This window comes from Grus americana, chromosome 14 (genome assembly GCF_028858705.1).
Source record: "Grus americana isolate bGruAme1 chromosome 14, bGruAme1.mat, whole genome shotgun sequence".
NCBI lineage: Eukaryota > Metazoa > Chordata > Aves > Gruiformes > Gruidae > Grus > Grus americana.
Genome location: NC_072865.1, coordinates 12,147,186 through 12,170,060, shown reverse-complemented (window position 1 = coordinate 12,170,060; position 22,875 = coordinate 12,147,186). Strand labels below are relative to the sequence as shown.

Below are 22,875 nucleotides of genomic sequence, written 5' to 3'. Positions count from 1 at the left end.
CCCAAGGACGCAGCGCCGGGGCCGGGAGCAGGAGACAGGTGAGTCCGGGAGAGGCTGCTCATGCAAAGCAGCCGCTTGCAACAGGAGCCGCAGCCGGTGCGGGCTGAGCAGAGCCCCAAGCTGCTCCCTGACACCGTGGGCAGCCTCGCTGGGTCTTGTTTACTGCAGAGCCAGGGCGAAGGTGGTGCCTGGGCGTTTGTGCTTCCCCTCGGGAGCCAGCGGTCTGCCGGCGTGCTGGGCTGTTTATAGCATAACTCCGAGTAACTCATTGACCTCCGCGCCGGCGGCTCTGCTGGGAAGCAGAGGTTCCCAAGATGATAAGCTGCTCTTGGAAGAAATTCCTTTCCTCGTGCAAGGGAGTGGCAGTGCTAGGCACGCTCGCCCTTGCAAACACGTACACAGCCCTGTGCACACGCACGGGCGCGCGCCACGTCCCGGCGCCGGCAGCGTTCCCTCAGGGGACCTGGCTTGGAGAGATTGGAGCTTTGTGGCCAAGAGTTCTCTGGGAGGAAAGCGGTGCTGGGGAGCAGAGCAAGGGGCCCCACGCAGGAGCGTGCGGAGGAGCAGGTCAGTACAGCCGCTTGCACCGCTCTGCCCTTGCAGCCGCTGTGCTGGGTCTCTCGCTGGGTGCCGGTCGCATGCCTGCGCCCTTCGTCCCCAGCTGAGCAAATACAGCCGGGACGCGGCGGTTGCGGGTGGCTGGAGTAGTCCGGTGCAAGGGCATGGCTGCGTAAATCCAGGTTGGTGCAGAGAGTTTGTGGTTTTGGTCCTGACTGAATTTGAGGCTCAGGTGCAGTGGTGATGAGCACACCAGGGAAGGGTAGGTTTGATTTGGGTCCTTTGTACCCAGGAACTGACAGAAGGACAGCAGAAATCACAGCAGACACACTGGATTTAAGAAAGTGGATTTGGTCCCAGGGAAGGGAGCTGCTGTGTGACAGCCCTGCAGACTGACAGCGCCTGCAGCAGCTACGTCCCCCAGACAAAGGGTGCCCAGACAGTCACCCTGCCTCCCGTTTAGTGCCCGGGGGAGGAAGCATGGCCGGCCGGCACTCCGCCTACGGAGGCTGCCTGGCTGGCATGGCTACACCGGGTTCGCAGAGGGAGCAGAGCCCCTGGGGAGCTGGCACAGGCAGAGACCCCCAGCCAGCACAGGCTGAGCCCCCTGGGAAGTTGCTTCTGTGATTACTAAGGACGGGGCTTTTCCAGGGCAGCCCGGCTGAGGGCTTCAGCAGCAGCGAGGGCTCTCCAGGGGAGGTCCAGGGGTGGTAAGCAGTGGGGTAAGGAGTTGAACAGGAGGTTTTTGGGTTGCTGGCCAAAGGAGAATTCCATTTCAGGTCAAACAGGAGGTTGATGCCTTTGCTTGTTGAGAGGTGAGTTTGGTCATTAAGTTATCTAGGTAAATTTAAAAGCAAAAAGAAATTTCAAAACCACAAAGGAAGACAATTGGGTTTAGAAAATGAAGCATAACATTCTGTTAATTTAAAAAAAATATTATTTTCCCCTGGGTAGAAGAATTTCACACTAATTGGTGAGCAGGTATTGCTAAAACCAACAGCATTCTGAGTGAAGCAAAAAGCTTTGTCTGAACACACCTGCCCTGTTCAAGTGCTGACCACTTTGACCAAAACCAGCAATATCTTTCATGTAAAGATGTGCCTGACTCCATCACAGAAACTCGAGCTGTGTGCTCTGAGCCCAGGCAGGCTGAAACCCACACCTGGACTTGAATTCACCCTCCAATTCCTGCACCTTCAGAGCATCCCTAGGTCGACTGAGGGAGTTTTCTAAATGCAGAGCTTTCCAGGGCCGGCGTGCAACAGGAACAGACAGTGTCCTTGCCACAGGGAGAGCAGCAATAGCCTGTCCCAGCAGCTCACCTTCATGCAGGTCACCACGGCCACACAGTTTTCCACGGGAAACATCAGCTTGACTTTAGCAGACCGGGAGAGAGCCGTAGTGCTTTGCATCCTAATGTCTGGGGCTCAGGAGGGCAGGTGAGCTGCAGCAAGGAGGATGAGAAGGATGGTCTCTTCTCCAGGCAACCCCGACATTTCAACGTCTGGTTTCTCATGATAAGGACTAGAAATCCCTACTCTTTGAGCCCTCTCCTGGGCTGAAGTAAAGACCCATCCCTAAAAGACCTTCCTATCTGTGACTTTTCTCCCTAAACCTTTTGGATTTTACTTTGCAGGGGCTGTGCTGCTCTTCCCCAGAGATGCTCTGCAGATATCTGCCACCCATAGCACAGTGAGACTACACAGCTGGTCCTGAGTCCTGGTCCTGGAGGCTGGGGAAGGTCAGAGTGTGTGAGTGAAGAGAGAACGAGACTCCATCCTGGGCAGCCCAAGGGATCCTACACAGCAGCCAAATCAGTCCCTCCTGGTGTTCGCATCTGAGGTTCACATAGTTCTGATCTCAGAGATGAGATGAGCCCTGCTAGCCCCTCAGGAGCCCACAGTGTCTGTGCTTGCAAAGAACTCATCTGTGGCTTGCCTGGACATAACTCTGCTCCACTGAGGCCAGCGTGGAGTGGGCAGTGCTGCGAGCTGCCCTTGCTGTGAAACGGGGAGAGCGCCAGCTCAGCCGGGCAGGAAGGTGGTCCAGGAACGGCTGGACAGCCAGCCCTGGATGGAGGATGCTGGACAAGCCCCAGCGGGGCATCCTGGCAGGTGAGGCAGGTGCTTGCAGCGGTGTTGGGAACAGGGTTGCCTTGGGAGGTGGGGAGGGATCAGTGTTGAAGCTCTCTGGAGGGGCCAGCTGGAAGCTCGGGCAGGCTCGGCAGACTGTGGGGCTCCCCATGCTGTGGCTGGTGGGAGGAATGAGAGGAATGTGCCACGTGGGCCGGGCAACACGCTCCCAAAGGAAAGGGTGAGAGCGGAGCCCAGGGCAACGGTGGGGCCAGCACGAGGCAGCAACGCCAGCCGGTGGGATGAGAACGCCCCAGAGTGCTGCATTCAGTTCCATGCCCCCAGCACAAGAAAGACATGGACCTGTTAGGGAGGATCCAGAGGAGGGCCATGAAAGTGATTGCAGGGCTGGAACCCCTCTCCTAGGAAGAAAGGCTGAGAAGAGAAGGCTCCAGGGAGACCTTATTGCAGCTTTTCAATACCTAAAGGGGCTTATAAGAAGGATGGAGAGAGGCTTTTCACTAGGGCCTGTAGTGATAGGACAAGGAACAATGGTTTTAAACTGAAAGAGCATAGATTTAGATTAGATATTAGGAAGCAATTCTTCACTATGAGGGTGGTGAGGCACTGGAACAGGTTGCCCAGAGAAGATGTGGATGCCCCATCCCTGGAACTGTTCAAGGCTGGGTTGGACGGGGCTTTGAGCAACTTGATCTGTGGAAGATGTTCCTGCCTATAGCAGGGGGGTTGGAACAAGGTCTTTAAAGGTCCCTTGTGAGACTTCAACTTACCAGATATCTGTGGGAAATACAATGCAGCAGAGAGGAAACAGTCTAGGAAGTTCCTGGATTGTGTGGAAGATAGCTTCCTGACACTGTGGATGAGTGAGCCAACAAGGGAAGGCATTCCACTGGACTTCTTGCTTGCAAACAGAGAAGGACTGGTGGGTGATGTGATGGTTGGAGCCTGTCTTGGGCATAGCGGTCATGAAATGAGAGTTTTCGACTCTTGGTGAAGTAAGGAGGGGGGCCAGCAGAACTGCCACCTTGGGCAGTACCGGAGGGCAGACCCTTGGGAGGCAGTCCTGAAGGGCAAAGGAGCCCAGGAAGGCTGGATGTTCTTCAAGAAGGAAATCTTCAAGGTGCAGGAACAGGCCATCCCCATGTGCCAAGAGACAAGCCAGTGGGGAAGAAGACCAACCTGGCTAAACAGAGAGCTTTGGCTGGCCTTCAGGAATCAACAGAGAGTTGAACAGGCTGCTCAGGGAAGCAGTTGAGTCCCCATCCCTGGAGGTATTTAAAAGACGTGTTGATGTGGTGCTTAGGGATGTGGTTTAGTGGTATTGGGTTTACGGTTAGACTTGATGATTTTCAAGGGCTTTTCTAACCTAAATGAGATTATGATGTTATGATTCTATGATTCTAACCCAAACCATTCTCTGATTCTGTGCCCATTGCCCCCGCCTCGCCAGCGGACGGTGCCCGGTCAAAAGGCGCATTGTGCATTGTGGCTGGGGCCGAGCCGCGGTGCCGGCCGGGCAGCGAGCAGCACGCTCAGCCCCGCCAGTGCAGCAGCAGCCTCCCGGCTCGGGGCTGGCAGTGTGGCTGCACACATGGGCTGCTGCTTGGGGACCCCCTGGCACCAGGACCTGTCCCTGCGTAGCACAGGTAAGCTGTCCATGGGGATGCCACAGCCCTGCTCTGTCCGAGTGGGGCCGTGAGACCTGTGGCTGCAGAGCTCACCCCACTGACAGGGCCACTGGGGACACTCCGGCGCTGAGCCCTGGCTCACTGTGGCTGCTTGCCTGCCTTTCCCGAGATGGCCACTGGAGTCCCCTCCTCTTGCTGGGCACTTGCTGTGTCGCTAGATTTGGGTGCGTGGGGAATGAGGCAGTGCATTTTGGCCAGGGAGGGGAGAGGATGACTTCGGGGCTAGTTTATTCCCATCCTGTTGGCTTTTCCCTTACCACCCCTGTCTTGTTGCCATTGCTGCCCAGGAGCACCCCAAGCATCGCAAGGCTTGCAGGGCCCATGGGGTGCTGCCAGCCCCCAAGGTGCGATTCCCGTACCAGCGTGCCCAAATGAGCTAAGGGGCTGTGCTAACAGGCGGGAGGAGGGACGGAGGTGGCACGGGGCCAGTGTCTGTGGCCACGTGTCCCCCGGCAGAGCCGGTGCCAGCGGGTGCCGCGAGCACTTCAGCCCCAGCTGCCAGGAGCGCAGCCCTGAGCACCGGGACCTGCGCTCGGCTCCGGGCTGGGGCTGTTTCCTGCCCGCTGTTACAAAATACTTCAGCACCGAGGAGGTAAATGAGTCACTAGCATGACTGGGAATGACTGCCCACCAGCAGTTTCAATTGGTCTCTTGAAAAAGCTCCCAGTTCCGTTTCTGAGTCTGGCCCAAACAAAAATAAACACTGAATGCATGAGTGCTGCGGGGAGCAAACCCATTTCTGCTTTAACCCAAGCGAGCCCTGGCCCCTGCCTGGCTCTGCACACACCCACCAGCATGCTTCGTCATGCCGCTGGCAGAGGCGGCATGAGCAGTGTCCGACTTGCCACCTCCTTTGGCACACCATATGGAGACCTCTCGGGCAGGGAGCATCCTGCCAGAGATCCGAACGCCTCTCTCCACCACCCACCTTCCCTAGGTGAAGAGTGTGAGTCCTGCTGCTGCCGCTCGCCTGTGCTCCTGCCCCGCCGGGACCACCTGCAGCGCACCGCAGCTGAGCGCCGGGAAAAATGGTGGCAGGAGAAGACCATGGCATCAGGTACCCATCCCTGGGGTACAGGGAGCCATCCTCTGCCCACCGGGCCCTGCCAAACCCAGCGGAGTCCGCCAGGGTCTGCTGGGATGCAGGGAGGAGAGGAGGGGAGGGAGGAGTGAAGCAGCTGGCAGGCAAGCCCAGCCCAGGCAGGAGCCAGCTCGGGTTTAGCTGTGCCTCTGGCTTGTTTCGCGTCTCTGTCTCCGTTTCCCCCACGTGTGGAAGAGGACAGAGTTGCTGGATGAAGTCCTTTGTTAAGTGTGTTCAAAGCAGCTGTTGAGAAATGTAGAGCTTTTTCTTTGAAAGAAAAGCTCATTCATTACATGTCCAGCCTTGGGCCATTCTTTTCTACCGCTAACTATAAATAAGGATTATAATTCTGTGTGCAAATATCGGTTTATTTGACTGACTAGCAAAGCTGGCTCAATAAAAAGAACTGTATAGTTATGGTCATAGAAGCGACTTACAAAAGCCGCTGCATGTTCCAGCTCCAGAACTCTGGGTACATGTTTGTCTTAGAAGTCCAATCTGATTACTGACAAAAATTGGGTTTTAATCTTGTTATTCCTCCGCAGGCAATACAGCTGTGGAGAGCACACTGGATTTTTATGTGCCTCAGCCTTCATTAACATAATTACCAGCTAAAGTTTCAGTTCCCGAATCCTTTATGGCAATAGTTGACAATGTGTGAAGCAGAGAGGATGCAGCTTGGATTTCAGATACTGACCAGAGCAGGCAGGGGAGAAAATCTCATTTTGACTGTCAAATGGATGAGCAGAGTTTCACAAGTCATTGGCTCTTCTGCACTGGGGAAGTGCTGTCACTCTGAGGTCTCCTCCAAAAAAATCTGTCACAGGATCATCCTTCTGCCAGATCTGCTCAGTGAGGGTCTGTCCCAAGAGCAAGGAGGGAATGTCCCCTCACTTCAAAGCCACTCCAGCACTGGAAAGAAGCTAGTCATCAAGGGCATCATGTAGTTAGGACACATCAGTCCCATGGATCTTGCCTCCACCCTTGAGCATGATTATAAAGTGATACCAGATTCACACAATCCCCAGCCAGATCTGCAGTGCAACTCACGGGCTTTGCTTTTAGGTGGCATGGTTAGGCAGAATCTCATAGACCTCTGCCACAAAATTTGACAGCAGCTCTTCTGTGTCCCCCTTCCTTGCTAGGTAAGGCTGGGGCATCAGAGCCAAGCAACCCCACTACCGAGGCAGCAGAAGGTTCACCGGACACCTCCTCAGTGCTGCTGGCTGTCGGGGAGGGCTTTCCACCAGGTAAGATGCTGCCTTTGGCATCACTCAGATTTCCAGTGGTTGAATGTAGCAAGGCCTGACATTGCAGCTAACCAACCCTACCATCCCTTGAGTTTCTCACCTTTGTTGCTGGAAGGGGATGACGGGCTGGGTTTGTGTTGTTTGAGCATCGCAAACGGGCGAGGGATGGAGGCACTGGTGGGGCTGGCTGCAGGAAGGCAGTGTGGCAGAGGCAGCTCTGTGCGGCATGGACCTCCTTCTCCCCCTTCACCCTGCATATTTCTCTTTCAAGAGATTTCGCTCTTCTTCTCCGTTGAGAGCCGCTCCTCCCGGTGCCTCAATTCCCAGCTCCAGGAAGCAGCCAGGAAGAAGCTGTGGGCCCTGGAGAGTGATGACAGAGATGTCTGTGCCCTGTTCAAGGTAGGAGCCCCAGCCTGGCAGGGCAGGGTGTGTACTGAGAGGCTCCTGTCCTGATGGGATATGTCATGGGACACCAAACCCAGCCGAGAAAGAGAAGTTCCTCCAAGGCCGCTGCAGGGTGTGTTCCTGCACATGGGGACTCTGTAGGGGACTGAAATCATGGGGGAAATGAACTGGTAACAGGTGAGAGGCAGATGCAAAGCTGAGCCTCATGTCAGGAGCCTGATGTTAGAGTCTCTGAGCTGCCTGAGGGATCATGCAGGTAGCCCTGGGGTGAGTCTAAATAGCTGGCATTCCACAGGGCTGGGATTACCAAAGCTGTGTGCCAGACTCAGGTCCCCGGTGGAGGTGGCATCTTTGGACAAGCACAGGGGTTCTCAGAGTATTTAGCTTCATATAGAAAAATCACTAAGGTATGGAGATGTTTCCTGGACTGAACTCTCCTTCTCTGCTGGTTTTTAAGGCCCTGACCCCTCAGGGCTCCCTGCAGAGCTTCCCAGAGCACCTGGAACAGTGCAGACATACTAGTGCCAGCAGCAGTGAAAGAAGAGCTTCTCCCCTGAGGCACAGTTAGTGCTTTCAGCCTCAGAGCTGCAGTTTGGAAGCTGTGCCCGTCCTGACTGAAGATTAACCCCTGTGTGGTACGGTTCAGGTGTCTGGGTTTCAAAAGCACAGTGGTTCTGGTGTGCAACACAGGGGAAAAGATTTGGAGGAGGAGATAGAGCTTCTTCACCCTCCCACTGCGGCACCATGGGAAGTTGTCACTTCGAGTACTCCATCCCTCCTGGCTGAAGGACTCAGCTGGCTGGAGCACCCTCCCCTTAACCCCAGGCAACCAACTTGCACAGCTTCAGTCTCAACTATGCTAATAAATGAGTGCCTAGTCTCATTCTAGGGTCTAATATTATTCCCACACTGACAAAGGAGACCCCCTGTCAGAGTCCCAGGACCGTCCCCTAATCTTGCTTTGTCCTTCGTGTGTAGGAGCTGTCAGCCAGGCTGGTCTGTATGCAAGCACAAGAGGATCGGTTCCTCCTCACCTTCAAAACCCTAGAAGAAGTCTGGAAGTTTTCCACATATCTGACTTTAGGTAATGTTTTCAAGGTGTGAGAGATCTAAACAGACAGTGTGAGAAGCGTTTTTGGAGAAGGTATTCTTCGACACCAAAAACCAGTGATGTAACAGGGTGGACAGATAAAGAATATGAATTAGAAGACCTTGGCGTCCATCTACAGATTTATGAAACCACTGTCTGGATCAATGAAAGAGACCCAGGAGGATGCCTTTTGGGTAATGCCTCTATTGCATTTTGGGGATGGAGGCAGAATTAGAGGCTGTTGCCTCATAGCATGGCTCAGTCTGGGAGACATCCAAAGAGCACTTCATCCTGCACAGTGAAGGAGGGTGCTAACACTGCTTTCCCTCTTGGTTTCTTAGGGTATGTGGGCAGCTGCTTGGAGCAGCTTCTCTTTGACCGGGAGTACTGGCTAAACTGTGCTCTGATGGAGGACACAGAGATCAGAGTTACTGTGGATGAAGATCGCTTGGCCACCATATATATGGGTCTGCTATTCCAGGAAGGTGAGAAGGGACTGCATGTGTAGGGACTTCCTCAAAAGCACCTCAGCAGGGCTGTGTTGTAGGCCTGTGCTGGGCTATGTCTTGCACTGATGCCATTGACCTGGGCATGACCCTTTCTATCTGCAGGTAACTTTTTTTCCAGAGCAGTGCCTGGTGTCTGGCAGCCAGAGCAGGCGGGAGGGGAAGGCCTGCAGCTCTGCAAGAATGAGCTGATCCATGTGAGGAACGTTGGAGAGGAGTCCAAGTGGGAAGGGATGTCCTTACTGACGGGTCAACGAGGCCTTGTGCCTTTGACAGCTCTAGAGCCAATACCTCGCCCATTTTACCAGTAAGTAGACTGGCCAATTAATAGTGCTCAGGCCAAGATTCTTTCCTGATCCTGATGCATGGACCTAGCACCAAGCTTGGGCTGAGAAACTGCTCTTGCCTCTGGCGATGGGCAAGAGCTACATAATTTTGTGAGGATATACATTATGCATAAAGACAACCACTGGAACCAATTCAGGTCCTGTTAATGGGACAGAGCAAGGACATCAGATATCATTCTTGTATGATATTGATTTAGGTCATACATGAGATTATTTGTGATTTACAGGTGAATAAGTGGGAGAAGATACCTAGCTCAAGGTTTAGGTAATGCCAGTCAAAGTGGGGCCTCACGTTGGACACCTGTCTGAGCCTCAAAGACACTTGCAGCTCCTCTTATACTCACACAGTGAAATCCTCCTTATAGGCTGGCAAAATCATCCTGTTGTGCAAAACCATACCATGTGGTGTAAGACTGCAGCTGTGAGGTACAAACTGCCTTCCATGCCCAGTAACACCATTGCAAGAGATTACTGGACTGGCCACGCTGGCCATGCTCCATAGCAGCTCCAGCACTCCCAGGGAACAGAACATCTGTCCTGCTTGTGTGAGACCATCCCTGGTGGTGGCCTGAGGACAGGACTGCTCAGAGAGGACCACTGTGGTTCCCCTTTGCCTTGCAGGTGGTTCCTGAAGAATTATGCTGTGAGTTTTGGCATCTCCCAGGAGATCAGTGGGACGACCTCTCAGCCAATTGGTGAGTGATACTTGTGTAACACGGCCACGTTTCCCAGGGAAGGGCACGGCTCTTGCAAACCTGGGTTTGGCCACAAATGCAAAGGGCCCATCTCTCATTCTGAAAATGGCACTCCACTGCAAGGTGCTCTAAGGGAATACTGCATCCTTGGACTCTCTTGAATGGAGAACAGAGCTTGCAAATTGCATGTACTTTGTAGGGAGATCTGAAGAGCACAGAGTACAGAGAGCTGCTGATGGCATCCTTCTACTGCTGCTTTTTCTATTCTACTACAATTTTGTCTCTCCCTTAATTATTTCAGGACTCAAGTTTTAAACAATGAGGCTCCCACCAGTGTGCACATGAAACCTGTGCTCACCATTCACCAGTTAGCCCCTGGCCATTCCTGGCTGGACATGGGCACTGTTCAGATCATGCTGGACATGGGAAGCCACTGCAGGTGTGAATTTGGCATGTAGCGTGATGGGCATTTGCATTGTTAAAGATTTCACTCCTGGTAGAGAGTTGAGACAGTGCAGCTTCTATGAAGCTCTAGCAGCTTCATGTTTCCAGCCACCTTCCATACTGCATCTCTCAGAGGTTTCAGTCTTTGGCTGTGTGGGGTTTATCCATGCCTCTTGTATATTTTCTCATAATGCTCAAGAAGAAACTGCAGATTTCTGAGTCCAAAAGCACAATAAATCTTAGGGGACAGAGCGCCAGCCTTCTCAACCTGGAATCATGGTCTCTCCTTGCCTGAGTCTTTTCCAGCAAGGAGGTTTTAACAGTGGCCTCACACTGAAATGCCCTTGTTTGCTTTGGTTTCCCAGTCAAAGGCAGGTGCACAGCCACAGAGGACCATAGAGCAGCAGCATGGGATGAACTGAGTTTCTCCAAAGGAGACAGCATAGAAGTCATCGGCTTCCTCATTCCAGGATGCCCGTGGTTTGTGGGCAAATCCCTCAGCAGTGGGAGCATCGGCTTTGTCCCAACCAGATACATAAATCCTGAGACTTGTGAACCTCTGTAAGTTTACTGCTACCATCTAGATTAACTTAAACTCAGGAGAAAAGGAAGGGAAGAGGATCCATTTGAGGTCTGTCCAGAAGCTTTGGCCAAGCTCTGCTGCCAACAGGCTGCAGGAGTCTCTGCCCAGACAAAGCAATCATATGTCACTTGCCTCAGGTGATTCTTGGAGAGGAACAGATCTGGCCCTGGGCTAGACCTGGCTTTGTGTTAAGGCAGCCCAGGACACCTGTGTACCAGGTGACCTGGCTTCACAGTTTCACCGTGAAATGTTCTTGACTTTGTAGCTTTGCCTGAGGGGCTGTGAGTCTGGCAAGGGTGGGGAGGATGATCACTGCCAAGGAAACCAAGTCCTGCTTTACTTTCCTTCTGCCCCTTCGCTTTCTGTGGGATGTCGAGGCAGAATGACCACTGGCACAGTTCCTCACTGAGCAGAATTTAACACTCTCCCAAGGACACAGACAAGAGTTGTCCAGGGAGGGAGGGTGACACAACCCCACTCTGATGACCCAGACAGTTGTCTTTGTTGGTGGCTTAAAGACATAGCTCCTGTTCAATACACATCCAAAAAGGCTTCTCCTACAAGAGTAGGTGTGGGAGGACAAGGTCTTAGCCTGTTGCTAGGTCTGTTGGGCTTTCCTGGATCTGCCTCACTCAAGGTAAGTCTTAGGCACTTTGACACTACAGAGAACAGAGAGGAGATCAGATGATGCTCTGGCCTCAGATATGGCTTCTGGAGACAGAAAAAACGAATAGGTCCCTCCCTCTGGTACCCATAGGTTCCTCCATGAGAAGCTGGATCTGAGAGGTCTGATGGGGAAAGTGTCCAGACTCTTGTATTCATCCGCAGTAGAGCTTTTCTAGTGGGAGGAAGAGGAGGGATGGGAAAGCCCATCCTCATGCCACAGGACAGCTGTGGGATGGGGAGACACTGACTGTTTTCCCCTGATGTCTGCCTCAACCTAGGGGAAAGGGCTTGGTGTTTCTGAGTGAAGAAGAAAAATCTCCCCTCCTGCGCATCCCCTGCAATGGTGGTGAGCAGCACTTCACCACCCTCCTTGGTGACCTGGCACGCACTGACATCACCTCTGTGTACCGGTTGGGTGAGTTTTCCCCCTCCTTATGTGCCCAGCCCCATTGCTCCCCATGGAGAGCAATGCTGCACGGTGTCTAGAGAGATCCTTGCTTGGGGCTTTGCAGGGGAGACAACTGCTGTGGTTGAGACAGCCTCCAAGCCCTCTACTCAGCCTGTTCGTGGAGGTTGTAGATACCCTCAAGAGCTGGGTCTTGCTACTGCAGTTTTCAGGGGTCTTCTCTGCTTCCAGGGCAGCTCCTCATCTGTAGTTCACCCTGGCAGATGCTGCTCTCAACTGATCCTGGCTGTAGGTCCCTGCCTACAGCAGGTCCCCTGCTGCTGTCTGACCTTTGGGCGTTTATCAAAGGGGATGCACAGCTAAAGTGGCAGGTGACACTGTCTCCATGCCCACAGCAGGAGCCAGGAGGTCAGGAGATCTCAGTAAGGTTTGAGCACTGTGTCTGCACATTAACACTGACCAAGGCTCTGGGCTTTTTGTTTTCTGTTTGTCTCTTTGTATAGATGGTTTTGAACCCACAGCCATGTTCCCGAAAGTGCCATCAGGTGAGTCTGTGGAGGGGACAGAATGGGATGCTTTTATGATGACTTCTGAGGGTGAATTTTGACATGGGGAAACATCCCACTGTGGTTTGCCTGTCCCTTCCAGAGGCTGTTCTCCGCGGCTGTAAAGATATCCAGTTGCTCCAGTCTTGGGAGGAAATAAATGGCTTGGCTACGACTAGCACCTCCGAGCTGTCTAGCCCAGGGAGTGAATCAGCCCCTGCTGCATTGGAAGATATTCTCCTGGAGAAGCTGGATGATTTTGATGATCCCAAGTTCTTTATTGACCTGAATGCTGGACACATGGAAGATGCTGATGTCTTTGACCCCATATTGACCTTCCTTAACCAAGACAGTTATGTGCCCAGTTTTCAAAGCCTCTATGACCTCAGTTTTTCCTTTCTCAATTCCACTTTTTATGGTTTCTCTGATGAGGATGAACTTGTCTTGTACCTTGAGACATCCAGGAACTGGGCCAAGAGGACTCATTCAGTCTGGGCTCATGTCAGGCTCTGTTTCCTCTTGGGTAAGCTCTGCATCAAAAAGGTCAAGTTCTCCCAGGCTCGAGTCTACTTTGAGGAAGCCATGAGCATCATGGACAGGGGTTTTGGGGACCTGCCCCTACTGGCTGCGTTGCACGTGAACCTTGCCTCCATTTACTTGAAACAGAACATGAAACACAAGTTCTCCTCCTTGTTGGGAAAAACTGTGGCCTTGCTTGTCTGCTTGCCTGGCCGCTCTTTCAGCTCTGAGAATGAGCTGGAAGTCATGTTGTACGTCCTGAGGGAAGCCATTGCTGTGGTTAACGCTCCCTTGGAGGCACGGGTCTGCTTCCTTATTGTCAAGCTCTTCCTACAACTGGGCAAAAATGATGAAGTTCTGCCCTTTACCGAGCATCTTCAATGTCTCACCACCACTTTACTCAGCCCAGACGCTAGTTCTGTGTCACTGGATGCCACCCCCATCTTGAGCTATCTATATGACAAGAAGTACTTGCCAAATATCGCACTGGCCTCCGCCAGGTTGTTTGTTCCCAGTGGTGTCAAGGGGGCACCCACACCCATTTGGAGAGCTGGCTTCATCCTCCAAAATGCTTCCAAACTCCTTGGAAGCCCACTGGAGAGGAGCAGCATCCCAGCACTGGCTTGTTTCTATCTCAAGCAGGCATTGTACTTCTCCTGTAAGAGCAAAGCTGTGCCCACCCAGAGGATGCTGTGTGCCATCTTGTCCAGGATGTACCTCCAGCACGGCATGTTGGATGGGGCAGTTTGTTATGCAGCCACAGCTGTAACCCTCAGCAGACTGATGGGTGAGGAGGAAGCTTTTGAGTCCTCCCTCTCTTTGGGGTGGATGTATCTCCTGAACAGCCAGCCGGGCCCAGCTGCAGACATCATGTGGCAGCTCTTGTGCTCTCTGCGTGGGACGGACAGCGTGACTCAGGGGGGAGCCGTGCACAATCTGCTGGCCATTGCCCTCAAAGGAGAAGGGCAGGTGCAAAAGGCTGCAGAGAACTACCTCCGGGCCCTGCACAAAGCCAAGGAGACCGGGAACAAGAGGAACCAGGCTATTGCCCTGGCTAACCTGGGGCAGCTGAGCCTCTCGCGTGGGGCGAGCCAGCTGTCTGAGCTCTACCTGCTCCAGTCGGCTCAGCTCTATGCTGAGCTCCAGGGCAGTGAAGACCTGGAGATGGACTTGGTGTGGGTGCTGCTGTGGCTAGCACAGGCCATGGTGAATAGGCAGAGGATGGAAGATGGCAAACTCTGTTATGAACTGGCGTTGGGTTTTGCCCTGAAGTGGCATAACGTGAGGAGTGAGTACAGCTTTGCTGGCGGGAACCAGGGCAGCACCTCTGCACAGCACCCTGTCAGGTTCCTAACGCAGCCCTCTGACCTGTCCTTTTCCCTTCCCTGTATCATGCAGGTCAGCTTCACATCACTGAGTCTCTCTGCCATTTCTACAGCAAAGTGTCCCCCAATCTCCAGGCCTGCATCACCTACCATGAGCACTGGGTATCACTGGCACAACAGCTCCAGGACAGAGAGATGGAAGGCAACGTCTGGCAGACCCTCAGCCAGCTCTACCAGGCTTTGGGCACATCCGAGTAAGTCCTGGCTGTGGCTGTTTGTTAGATGCTTTTAAAGTGGGGCCCCTGCTCACCCAAAGCAAGAGCAGTGGCTTTCCTGGGTTGTCCCAGGAGAGAGGTGGGGAAGGTGTGTGGTAGCTCTAGCTGCCCCGCAGGCAGGCTGATGGTTAATGCGCTGCTGAGATTTGTGAGCTGTCGCCGTGCGGTGAAGAGGGGAGCAGTTCAATGTCAACCAGAGCACCGTGACAGCTGGGCAAATGCTGGGCTGTTAGCTGGGACGGAACTGGGGTCTGGCCAGTTTTCCCGAGAGACATCCAGCCTTGATCAGAGGGGACCCAGTGACAGGGAATTCATCACTTCCTTTGGAGGTTTATTCCAGTGATTAATCACCATTCACCAGTAAAAATAGGTTCCTTATCTGTTATTTGAATAAGTCTGGCTTCAGCCTCCAGCCGCTGAGTCTGCCCTTCCTATCTCTGCTGTAATATTTTCCCCAGGGAGGTACTTAAGACCCAGTATCAGCTCACCTTTCAATCTCCCGCTTGACACATGCAGGTGACTGATTAGATTAGGTGGGAGAGGAGAGAAAGAGACCTGGACAGGCCACAGGCTTTCTTCAAGTCTTTGAAGGCAAACGTGGCAAATAGTGGAGAGCTAGCTCCCATGCCCCAGAAGGACAAATAGGCAGGGGCTGTCATTAACTTGGATGTTAACCTTCCCATGCTAGGTCACAGTGAGTTCAGAGGGAAGGAATTTAGGAAGCAGACGCTTGTCATATGAACAGTGCTATTTAAGATCACAAAGCACCCCATTCCCTGGACTCCAAGGGCAGCTGCAGCCCAGTTGCCAGCAGACGAGACACCAAGCAAACAAACATGCCCTGGGCACTGCCCAGCGCTCCCTTCGCCACAGCTGCCTTTTGCAGGCAGTGTGTCCAACCTGCTGGCTTGTCCCTTTGTCCTCTAGTGACCAGGGGCTTGAAGAGGGGCTATAATGTCTTGTAAATGTGGCCACAGATCTGCTTCTTTGGCTGCACCGAGGCACAAACAATAGGCAGAGGTGTGGTTTTGGGTGCCACATGCTGTCTGGGGTGCCACATGCTGTGTGGGGTGCAAGTATGGAGACTTCCACGATTTCACCAGGTCACATTGCTCAGAGCTGTGGCTGTCCATTTGTCTCTAATCTTTGGTAACTGTAGGAGGAGAAGACAGGATTGCCAGTGGGGAGGTGTTGCGGTAGCTTTGCAGCTGATTGCTGGGGCTGTCCTGTGATTTCTCTGTAATGGCTTTTTGCTTGTTACCATCAAAGGGCTTTGAGACAGTCCCTGGACTGCACCAAACAGAGTCTAAGGATCTTCATTGACCTTGAGGAGACTGTGAAAGCAGCAGAGGCCTGGCTGCAGGCAGGAAGGCTCTACTATCTTATGCAGGAAGATGAATTGGTGGAAATGTACTTTCAGGTATGGAAGAGGTGGCTGGAGCAGTCTTATTCTCACCCTGGCCAGCTGCATTCGCATCACAGCTATGTGACTTGGTAGGAGCCTTGTGGTGCTGGAGGATCTGGAAGAGAAAGTTCTTACAAGCAGTGTAAACCTGCTGCTGGAAGGAGGAGCTGTTGCCTTACACTCATGCACTATCTGGCACTAAATTACCTATCTTTCCTTCCATACACTGGGTTTAGAGGATTCTTGGGTGAAAGTAAGTGAATTTATTGAGTAAGAAAGTGATGTAGTAGTGCCAAAAGAAGCTGGAGGTGCCAGGTGACCAGATCCCATTGAAGTACACATAGATAAGGGGTAAGGTGCTGGGGAATTGCTTGGAGACTTCTTAGAGTAGAAGACTACTGGCTTCTTTCCATCTCTAGCATTACTTTATCAGCTGAGCTGCAAAGAGGAAGAGCAACTCATAAAATCTTAAAGCCCTCTCATTCAGGGAGCAGCTTCTATTAAAAGATGGGAAATTCTTTCACATGCCCAGAGTAAGCAGAGCAGAAGGCTGGGTGGGTCTGCTGGACTATCCAGCAAAGCCTGGACACGTGTAGAGGACGTTTTGAGTCCTCACTCTGTTACCCCAGAAGTACTTCTGAACTGGGTGGGGGTGGGTGACTGAGGAACACGGTGGTGGGAACAAGGAGAGAAGCCTTTCCCATCAGTCACAGCAGCCTGCCCCTAAATCGGAGTGGTAAAGGCAGGGAGTTACTGATACTGGGTGGCTGTTCAGTGACCTTGGTGAAATGAATAGGCGGCTTTGGCATCAGACTGTTTCCTACTGTTCACAAGGGAGATCTGAGGCCATAACAAAGAGCCATCATTGCCTCCCTGGCTCGTGGTTTCAGCAGGGAGGCAGGGGCTAAAGGAGGGGTGACTTCCCATTAGGAAGGGCCAGCCGATGCCAGATCTCAGCAGGGCATGTCTGAGTCCCTGAGGGGCCCCTTCCCAGGCAAGGTCACTGGCAATGATAAATTGTCATGGTGTAAGGAACAACATGTTCTGGCTGGAAGGTGGCACCAGGGCCAAGCGCATAATTGGCACAAATAACTCTTCTTCCCAGAAGTTAGCATACCTGCCCTCCCTCCTGTTGGCTCTGCCCTTTCTCTGTGTAAGCTGTCCATTCCCCTCGTCAATCTTCACATTGGCTCCATCACACCAATGACAGACCAGCTGCTGGCTGCACTGTCCTGACTCTAAATCTTGATGCTATTGGATATCCCAGCTGATCGATTTGTCGCACTGACCCTGCACAGGGACGGGTTATCTGGCTCCATCCTTACGCACATCACTTGCAAATGCAGCACAACAGTCCCACATACCTGCTGGCCAACCTGTCTCCATGCTCTTTGCAACACCGGGGCTCACGTTGATGATGACTTGGTTTTATGTAATCACACCAATGTCTCTGTGCAAATGTCTCTTTCCAAGTCTCACTCCAGTTCCTTTTCCTTCTAGGCAGCCATTCAGACTGCTCTGAAATCCGAGAACTTCTCCTTGGCCATGGATCTTTATGAAAAAGCAGGTGATACCTTTTTTAATGGCAGCCGAAACAGAGATCAAGCGGTGGAGTTTTATAGGGTACTGATTCCTCCAAGCATTTCTGTTCTTGTGTCCTTAATCCAGTCTTGTGACCCCATCCCAGGGCTGGCTGCAGCACTGCATGGCCAGGCTGGAGGGATGGAAGTTGGAGAGAGATGGGGTCGTTCTGAATGTGCCAGAGCGCGACCATTGCTGCAGGGGGGAAGCCTGGAGCACAGACATATTTTGCAATGGCCACAACTCACCCCAGAGGTCATTTGGGAGGTGGGAACAGGGTCTTTACATTACAAATCCTAGTACTGTTAGGTATGAGGAGGTCACTCCTGGGGACATGCTCAGAGTCAGAAATTCGGGCACCTAAGAAAGGGCAGAGACATGAGGCTCAGGTTTTGAGAACCACACTCAGGGATATGAAACTCATTTTCAAGGGAAAGAAGGGGCTAGAACCTGAACCTGCAGCACTCAACCACCCCATCGTCTGCCTGTCATGCTAAGTGCTTGGTCCATGTCCTGCTGCTCTATCACCCCTCTGTGGGCAGTGCTGTACTGATACTTCCAGGAACAGCCTGGACTCTGTTCTCTCTCCTCAGGGAGGTGCTGTCCCCTTGGCCAGGAAACTAAAGGCCACTAAGACAGAGCTACGACTGTTCAATAAGCTGGCAGAGCTGCAGATCGGACTGCAGGGCTACGAGAAGGCACTGGAGTTCGCCACGCTGGCAGCCAGGCTGAGCATCAGGGTCGGTGAGTGATGCACACCCGCAGGGCACAGGGAGTTTCTGGCTCCTGCGGATGGGGTTGCCTTTCTGGATGAGAACAGTGTGCATGTGAAAGGGGGATCTCCTGCTTTTGTAAGACTGCTGGGCCTATTCTTATCCTAAGCGATAACAACTTTTTAAGGCCACTTCCCTTTTTAAGCTGCATGACAGCTGCATGGGAGTGCTCTGCTGGTGATGGGACCGGCTGAGTGGAGGGTTGGTGCTACACTGGAGCACAGGAAGTCTGATGAAGGCACAGGACTGAACAGTTCCTCTCTGCCCTGGCTCTTCTGATAAACTCATCCCTTCCAATTACAGAAATAGTTTGAATGTGCAAAACGCCAGCATAAATGTCTGAGGTGGAACCAGTCTTGTAATAGCCCTTTCCAGCACCCAAGAAATCCCCTGGTTGAATGATATAGTCCCTGGGCAATCTGTCCAGCTTTGGTATCAGCAACCCTGCCCATGGCTCTGTTTTCTCTGAACCATCTTCAAACCCAGTGTCTCCTTATGAAGATAGGCATGCACCCAGGCTGTTGAGCAAATGCCTCCCCAAGCAGCTCAGCACGCCGGGCTGGGGATGTATTGCGAGCGCACTGCAGGCTGACTGTATCAGCAACTCTTTTCCAGGAGATCAATTGCAAGAGCTGGTTGCATTCCACCGCCTGGCTACAGTCTACTATTTTCTGCATATGTATGAGATGGCAGAAGATTGCTACCTGAAGACGCTTGCCTTGCACCCCCCCTTGCTGCAGTGCTCTGGAGAGGCCCTGTACTACTGCAAGGCGTATTGCCACCTTGGCAACCTGACCCTGCACAAACTGAAGGTAGGAAACCTTTCCATGATGCTGTTTTGAGCACTCGGGTTTTGACGGAGAGCTGGAGGTGGAGTGTCACATCTGCTGGCAGAGCAGCCACGCATGTAGATGGCTGCATCCCGTAACTCTCCATCCTATCTACAGTTTTAGAATAAATGCACACAATGCTGGCACAACCGGGTTTTGAAGGGGGAAAGGCAATTTGGAAAGAAGTGCTGGCACTTAGCTGTGACTATATAGAGCCCATTTCAATGAAGTCAGGTGTCACTGGGTTCTGCCTGGAACCACCGGGCTCTGCTCCAGCTCCCTTATACCCTGTGACCTTCAATTAAACCACTTCCTAATGCCTGCCCTGTCCTTTACGGTTAGGATGAACAGGATGCAGCAGCCTACTTCCTCCTGGCCCTCGCCGCAGCAACCGAGCTGGAAGACCAGGAGCTGCAAGGCCTCATTCGCGCCAAGCTGGGTGACATCTCCGGTGCCTCGCGGGGACCTGAGGGCACGCCGGGCTGTGCCACATACCGGCCCAGGTGGCTGAGTGAAGGCGGCCATGTCGTCTGACTGACCCGCCACCCCGGGGACTCCAGTGTGAGCCATCAAGCCACTGGCACGGTCCATGTGCTCTCCAGAACAACCGGCCCATGAGAGGTCCTGCGCCGCACCATAGGGAGCTGGCAGCGTTTGGTTGTCTTGTCCTCGGCAGGCAAGGGACCGAGTACTTGGGACCCTGCCCTCATTTTTTGGGAGCAGGGCTGTGCACCACAGCCCAGGAGGCACATCGAGGCTGGGCATCTGGGCAGGATGAGCCCCTGGCAGCGGTGGTGGAGCATGCAGCAGGGCTGAGCAAGCGATGGTGTTTCGGGAGTGCGGCTGCCCTGCCTGGGACAGGGACAGGAGAGTGCTGCCATGTGCCCACCTGTGCCCCCCAGCTGCCCCACACACCTCAAGTCCCATGGGGCAGCTCAGCCCGACCGAAATGTGTTTTAACTTGAATAGCAACTGCTTTATTTATTCCTATCTGGTTTCTGTCCTGTCTGCTCTGCGGAGGCCTGTGACCCATACCTCTGCAGAGCCTGGGGCCTCTTGGGGATAAAGCACCACCAAAGCTTTTGGCAGAATTAGGGAAAAGAGAAGAAATGGAAGGGGCTGGTCAAGCCTCACCTGTGGACGAGCCCTGTATGCAGGTGGGAGGCTGCTCGAGGGGGAGGCAGAGCCCACCCTCACCCCAGCCCTGCCGTGCAGCCTCAGCTCTGGCACTGGAGCAGCCGGGGTGGCCTTTTCTGCCCCACAGCCCATGTGTGCTTTCAGCATCTAAAGCGTGTGCACGCTACGGGTCCTGCACGGGAAAAGCGCTGTCAGTCCTCACCTGGCCCAGGCTTTGCAGCCCGGCACCCTCCCCAAACTCTCCTCTTCAGGCTGCAGAGCCCCGCAGGACACAGGAGCACTGGGGAGCAGACAGCAAGGCTGGGCGCACCGGCCTGCGCTGTGGCACACATCCAGCCCTGTGGGCAGGGGTGCTGATGGGGTGCTGGGGGACTTTTGGCAGGCAGAGGCAGCTGCATTGCCTTTGCATGGGCCATTGGCAGCCCAGGGAGAAGTCGGTCGCCTGGCAAGCAACAAGCTGCCTTCGAGTGCCCTGAGCTACACGGCTGGAGGACAAGCAAAAACTCCTCTGTGGAGTGAGCAGGGGGAGAGGGAGGCCCCAGCACCAGGAGCAGCACGCAGCTCTCCACAGTCTGTCTCACCACCAGAGAGCAATAAATGCCCACGTTTGCAGCCTCACGCGGGCGAGTGCTGCTTCCCGGCTGATCCCAACCTCGGTGTTCAGTTTGGACCGGTGCAGAGTGAAGAATGATCAGGTTTTCCAGCTCATATCTTTGCTCTGACAATCAGTGGCCAGACACCCAGCTGGAGCTTCGCAGGGAGACCCTGTTCCAAGTCCTTCCACCTCCCTGACGCGCTCCACTGCTTGGAAATGGTAAATGCAGAACATTTATTTCCTCGCTGCTCTTTGCAAATGCTGAGTTTGTTTTCCCCTTCTAATCCCTGCGAGGCATCCATCATCAGTGCAATGAATAGTTTACTGCTTGTTTACCGAGCATTCCCGCAATGCCATTAGGGGAGCCTCAGCCCTGAGCTCAGAGGAGGTAAGTCTTCATCCCGTTTGAAATACAGCAAGCTTGGGGGAGAGCCAGTCCCCAGAACCTTCCTGCCTCACTCCACCGGGCTGCCTGTTCTCAGTTCAGGTAGCTGGTGCTCACCGTGCTAGGGCAGGATCTTCTCAGCAGTTTTTCAGGTCAGTTCTGCTTTTTCTTTTCATACACAGTGAAAAGCATATTCTTACATCTTTGTAGCAGGAGGCAGGTCAATGACTGGACATCAGGCTATCGAGGGAAGCTTTGATGGCTCTGGAAGACCTGAGGGTCCACGTGGTGCAGAAGTGCCCTGCCCCGGCACCAAGATCTCCGCTCATCTCTCCTGCCACCCCCAGCACCTCACTTAGGGATGGTGCCCAGCCCCGCAGTCGCTTGCCTGCAGCAGCTGCTGCACCCAGACTGTCTGGTCCTCAGCAGTGCCGTTTGGGTCCCTGAGATGAAGCTGAGGCCACCATAAGGCAGCTGCCCAGGCATCCCAGCAGGGCTTTTGTTCCAGTGGGTGTAGCGGCTGGTGCTGTGCTGCTGGCCGGGCTCTGCACTTGGAGCTGGGGTGCGGGTGGCTGTGTCTTTCTCTGTGGCAGAGCCCCCAGACCCACACTGGTGGCCGGTGGCTGTTGCAGTTCTTGTCAAAGTTAATCCCGGTGGAGGATGAATCATGCAGAGAGCATCCCCGCTAAAATATCCCTTCCAGAGCCAAACCCGATGCTGTTCTGCATAGCACCAATGAGAAAAAAATGGGCTTTGTTTAAACATAGAGGGTCAGTGTGTCAGCTGGTCTAAATCAGCTAAGCTCCATGAAGTCAAACAGAGATGTTCTGATTTGCAGGGACTGTGGATCGGGCCCATGGTTTTTAACCAAATGTGTCCTCTTTAAATCACAGCAAACAAATTTGTGGTGCCTGGGGAAAAAAAAAAAGAGAGACTTGCTGCTTGGGAAGTTCCATAAAACGTCATTTCCCCTCTCCCTTGTCTGCCCACCCACTCCCACACACTGTGACAAAGCTGGGCTGTTTTCCTAGTTGGATGAGAGGTCAGGGTGGTCGGGGCTAATTAAGCTCTGTAATAATACTTGGAAATAAAGCGAAACTTAGAGCAGTCAGTCATGCATACCAGCTCCTGGGCCTGCGCCAGAGGGAGGGTGAGGATACCACATCCTTCCAGCTGCCAGCGCAGTTTTGTGGGTGGAAAAACATGCTTCGGGGACTTTGTGCCAGAAGAGGTCACCAGGTGATGGCTCAGGTCCTGGGTTAGCCAGGCTGGGGGTTATCGTCCTCCACCCCTTCCTGGGTGGGGGGGATATTGTCCATCATTCCCAGGGCATGCTGACTGGGAGCTGCCTGTCTTTTAAACACAGCAGGGAGCACCCGTGTGTGTAGGTAGGGAGGGAGCACAGGGACCATGTAAGCAGTATGCGCCCCAAGGTGCTGCAGGGTGCAGAGCCTGGCCAGAGCTGTGATGTTGCTCTAAGAGGAGGTTGGAAGAGCAGAACTGTAGAAACACAGGAGGTATTTATCCTGCGGTAGGCATTGGCCACCAGCGTCCAGCCCTCCTTCGCCAGCACTAATGTCAGCCCAAACAGACGGAGAAAGAAATAGGGGAAAGGGAAAGGATGGATCAAGTCTCCTCTTACGTCAGGTGTCGTTGTCTTGCTGTGGCTTATGACTTATTTCTGAGCCACATG

At 53.4% G+C, this 22,875-nt stretch overlaps 1 protein-coding gene across 4 annotated transcripts; it reads left to right on the top strand.

Moving 5' to 3' along the window:
- The first annotated feature begins 275 nt into the window (after positions 1–275).
- SH3TC2 (SH3 domain and tetratricopeptide repeats 2) lies at positions 276–20,055 on the top strand. 4 transcript variants are annotated; one of them, XM_054842082.1, is made up of 19 exons: positions 277–567; positions 2,195–2,672; positions 5,277–5,396; positions 6,566–6,670; positions 6,942–7,069; positions 8,054–8,159; positions 8,507–8,650; positions 8,777–8,978; positions 9,640–9,713; positions 10,523–10,718; positions 11,685–11,821; positions 12,316–12,357; positions 12,461–14,164; positions 14,275–14,455; positions 15,746–15,896; positions 17,382–17,504; positions 18,056–18,206; positions 18,851–19,047; positions 19,408–20,055. In XM_054842082.1, the coding sequence occupies exons 2-19, from the start codon at positions 2,639–2,641 to the stop codon at positions 19,597–19,599; spliced, it is 3,987 nt and encodes a 1,328-aa protein (XP_054698057.1). In that variant the 5' UTR covers positions 277–567; positions 2,195–2,638; the 3' UTR covers positions 19,600–20,055. The 4 variants fall into 4 exon arrangements, with proteins under 4 accessions (XP_054698060.1, XP_054698057.1, XP_054698058.1 ...); XM_054842085.1 differs by lacking the exon at positions 2,195–2,672 and having other exon boundaries at positions 276–567; XM_054842083.1 differs by lacking the exon at positions 5,277–5,396.
- Positions 20,056–22,875: the final 2,820 nt, after the last annotated feature.

What these genes read in the sequence shown, in the direction of transcription:
- SH3TC2 (XM_054842085.1), top strand. Translation starts at nt 315, where the DNA reads ATGATAAGCTGCTCTTGGAAGAAATTCCTTTCCTCGTGCAAGGGAGTG. An exon ending in GGAGAAGACCATGGCATCAG is followed by an intron (nt 5,397 to 6,565) that starts GTACCCATCCCT and finishes CTTCCTTGCTAG; the next exon opens with GTAAGGCTGGGGCATCAGAG. An exon ending in CGGGGAGGGCTTTCCACCAG is followed by an intron (nt 6,671 to 6,941) that starts GTAAGATGCTGC and finishes TTCTCTTTCAAG; the next exon opens with AGATTTCGCTCTTCTTCTCC.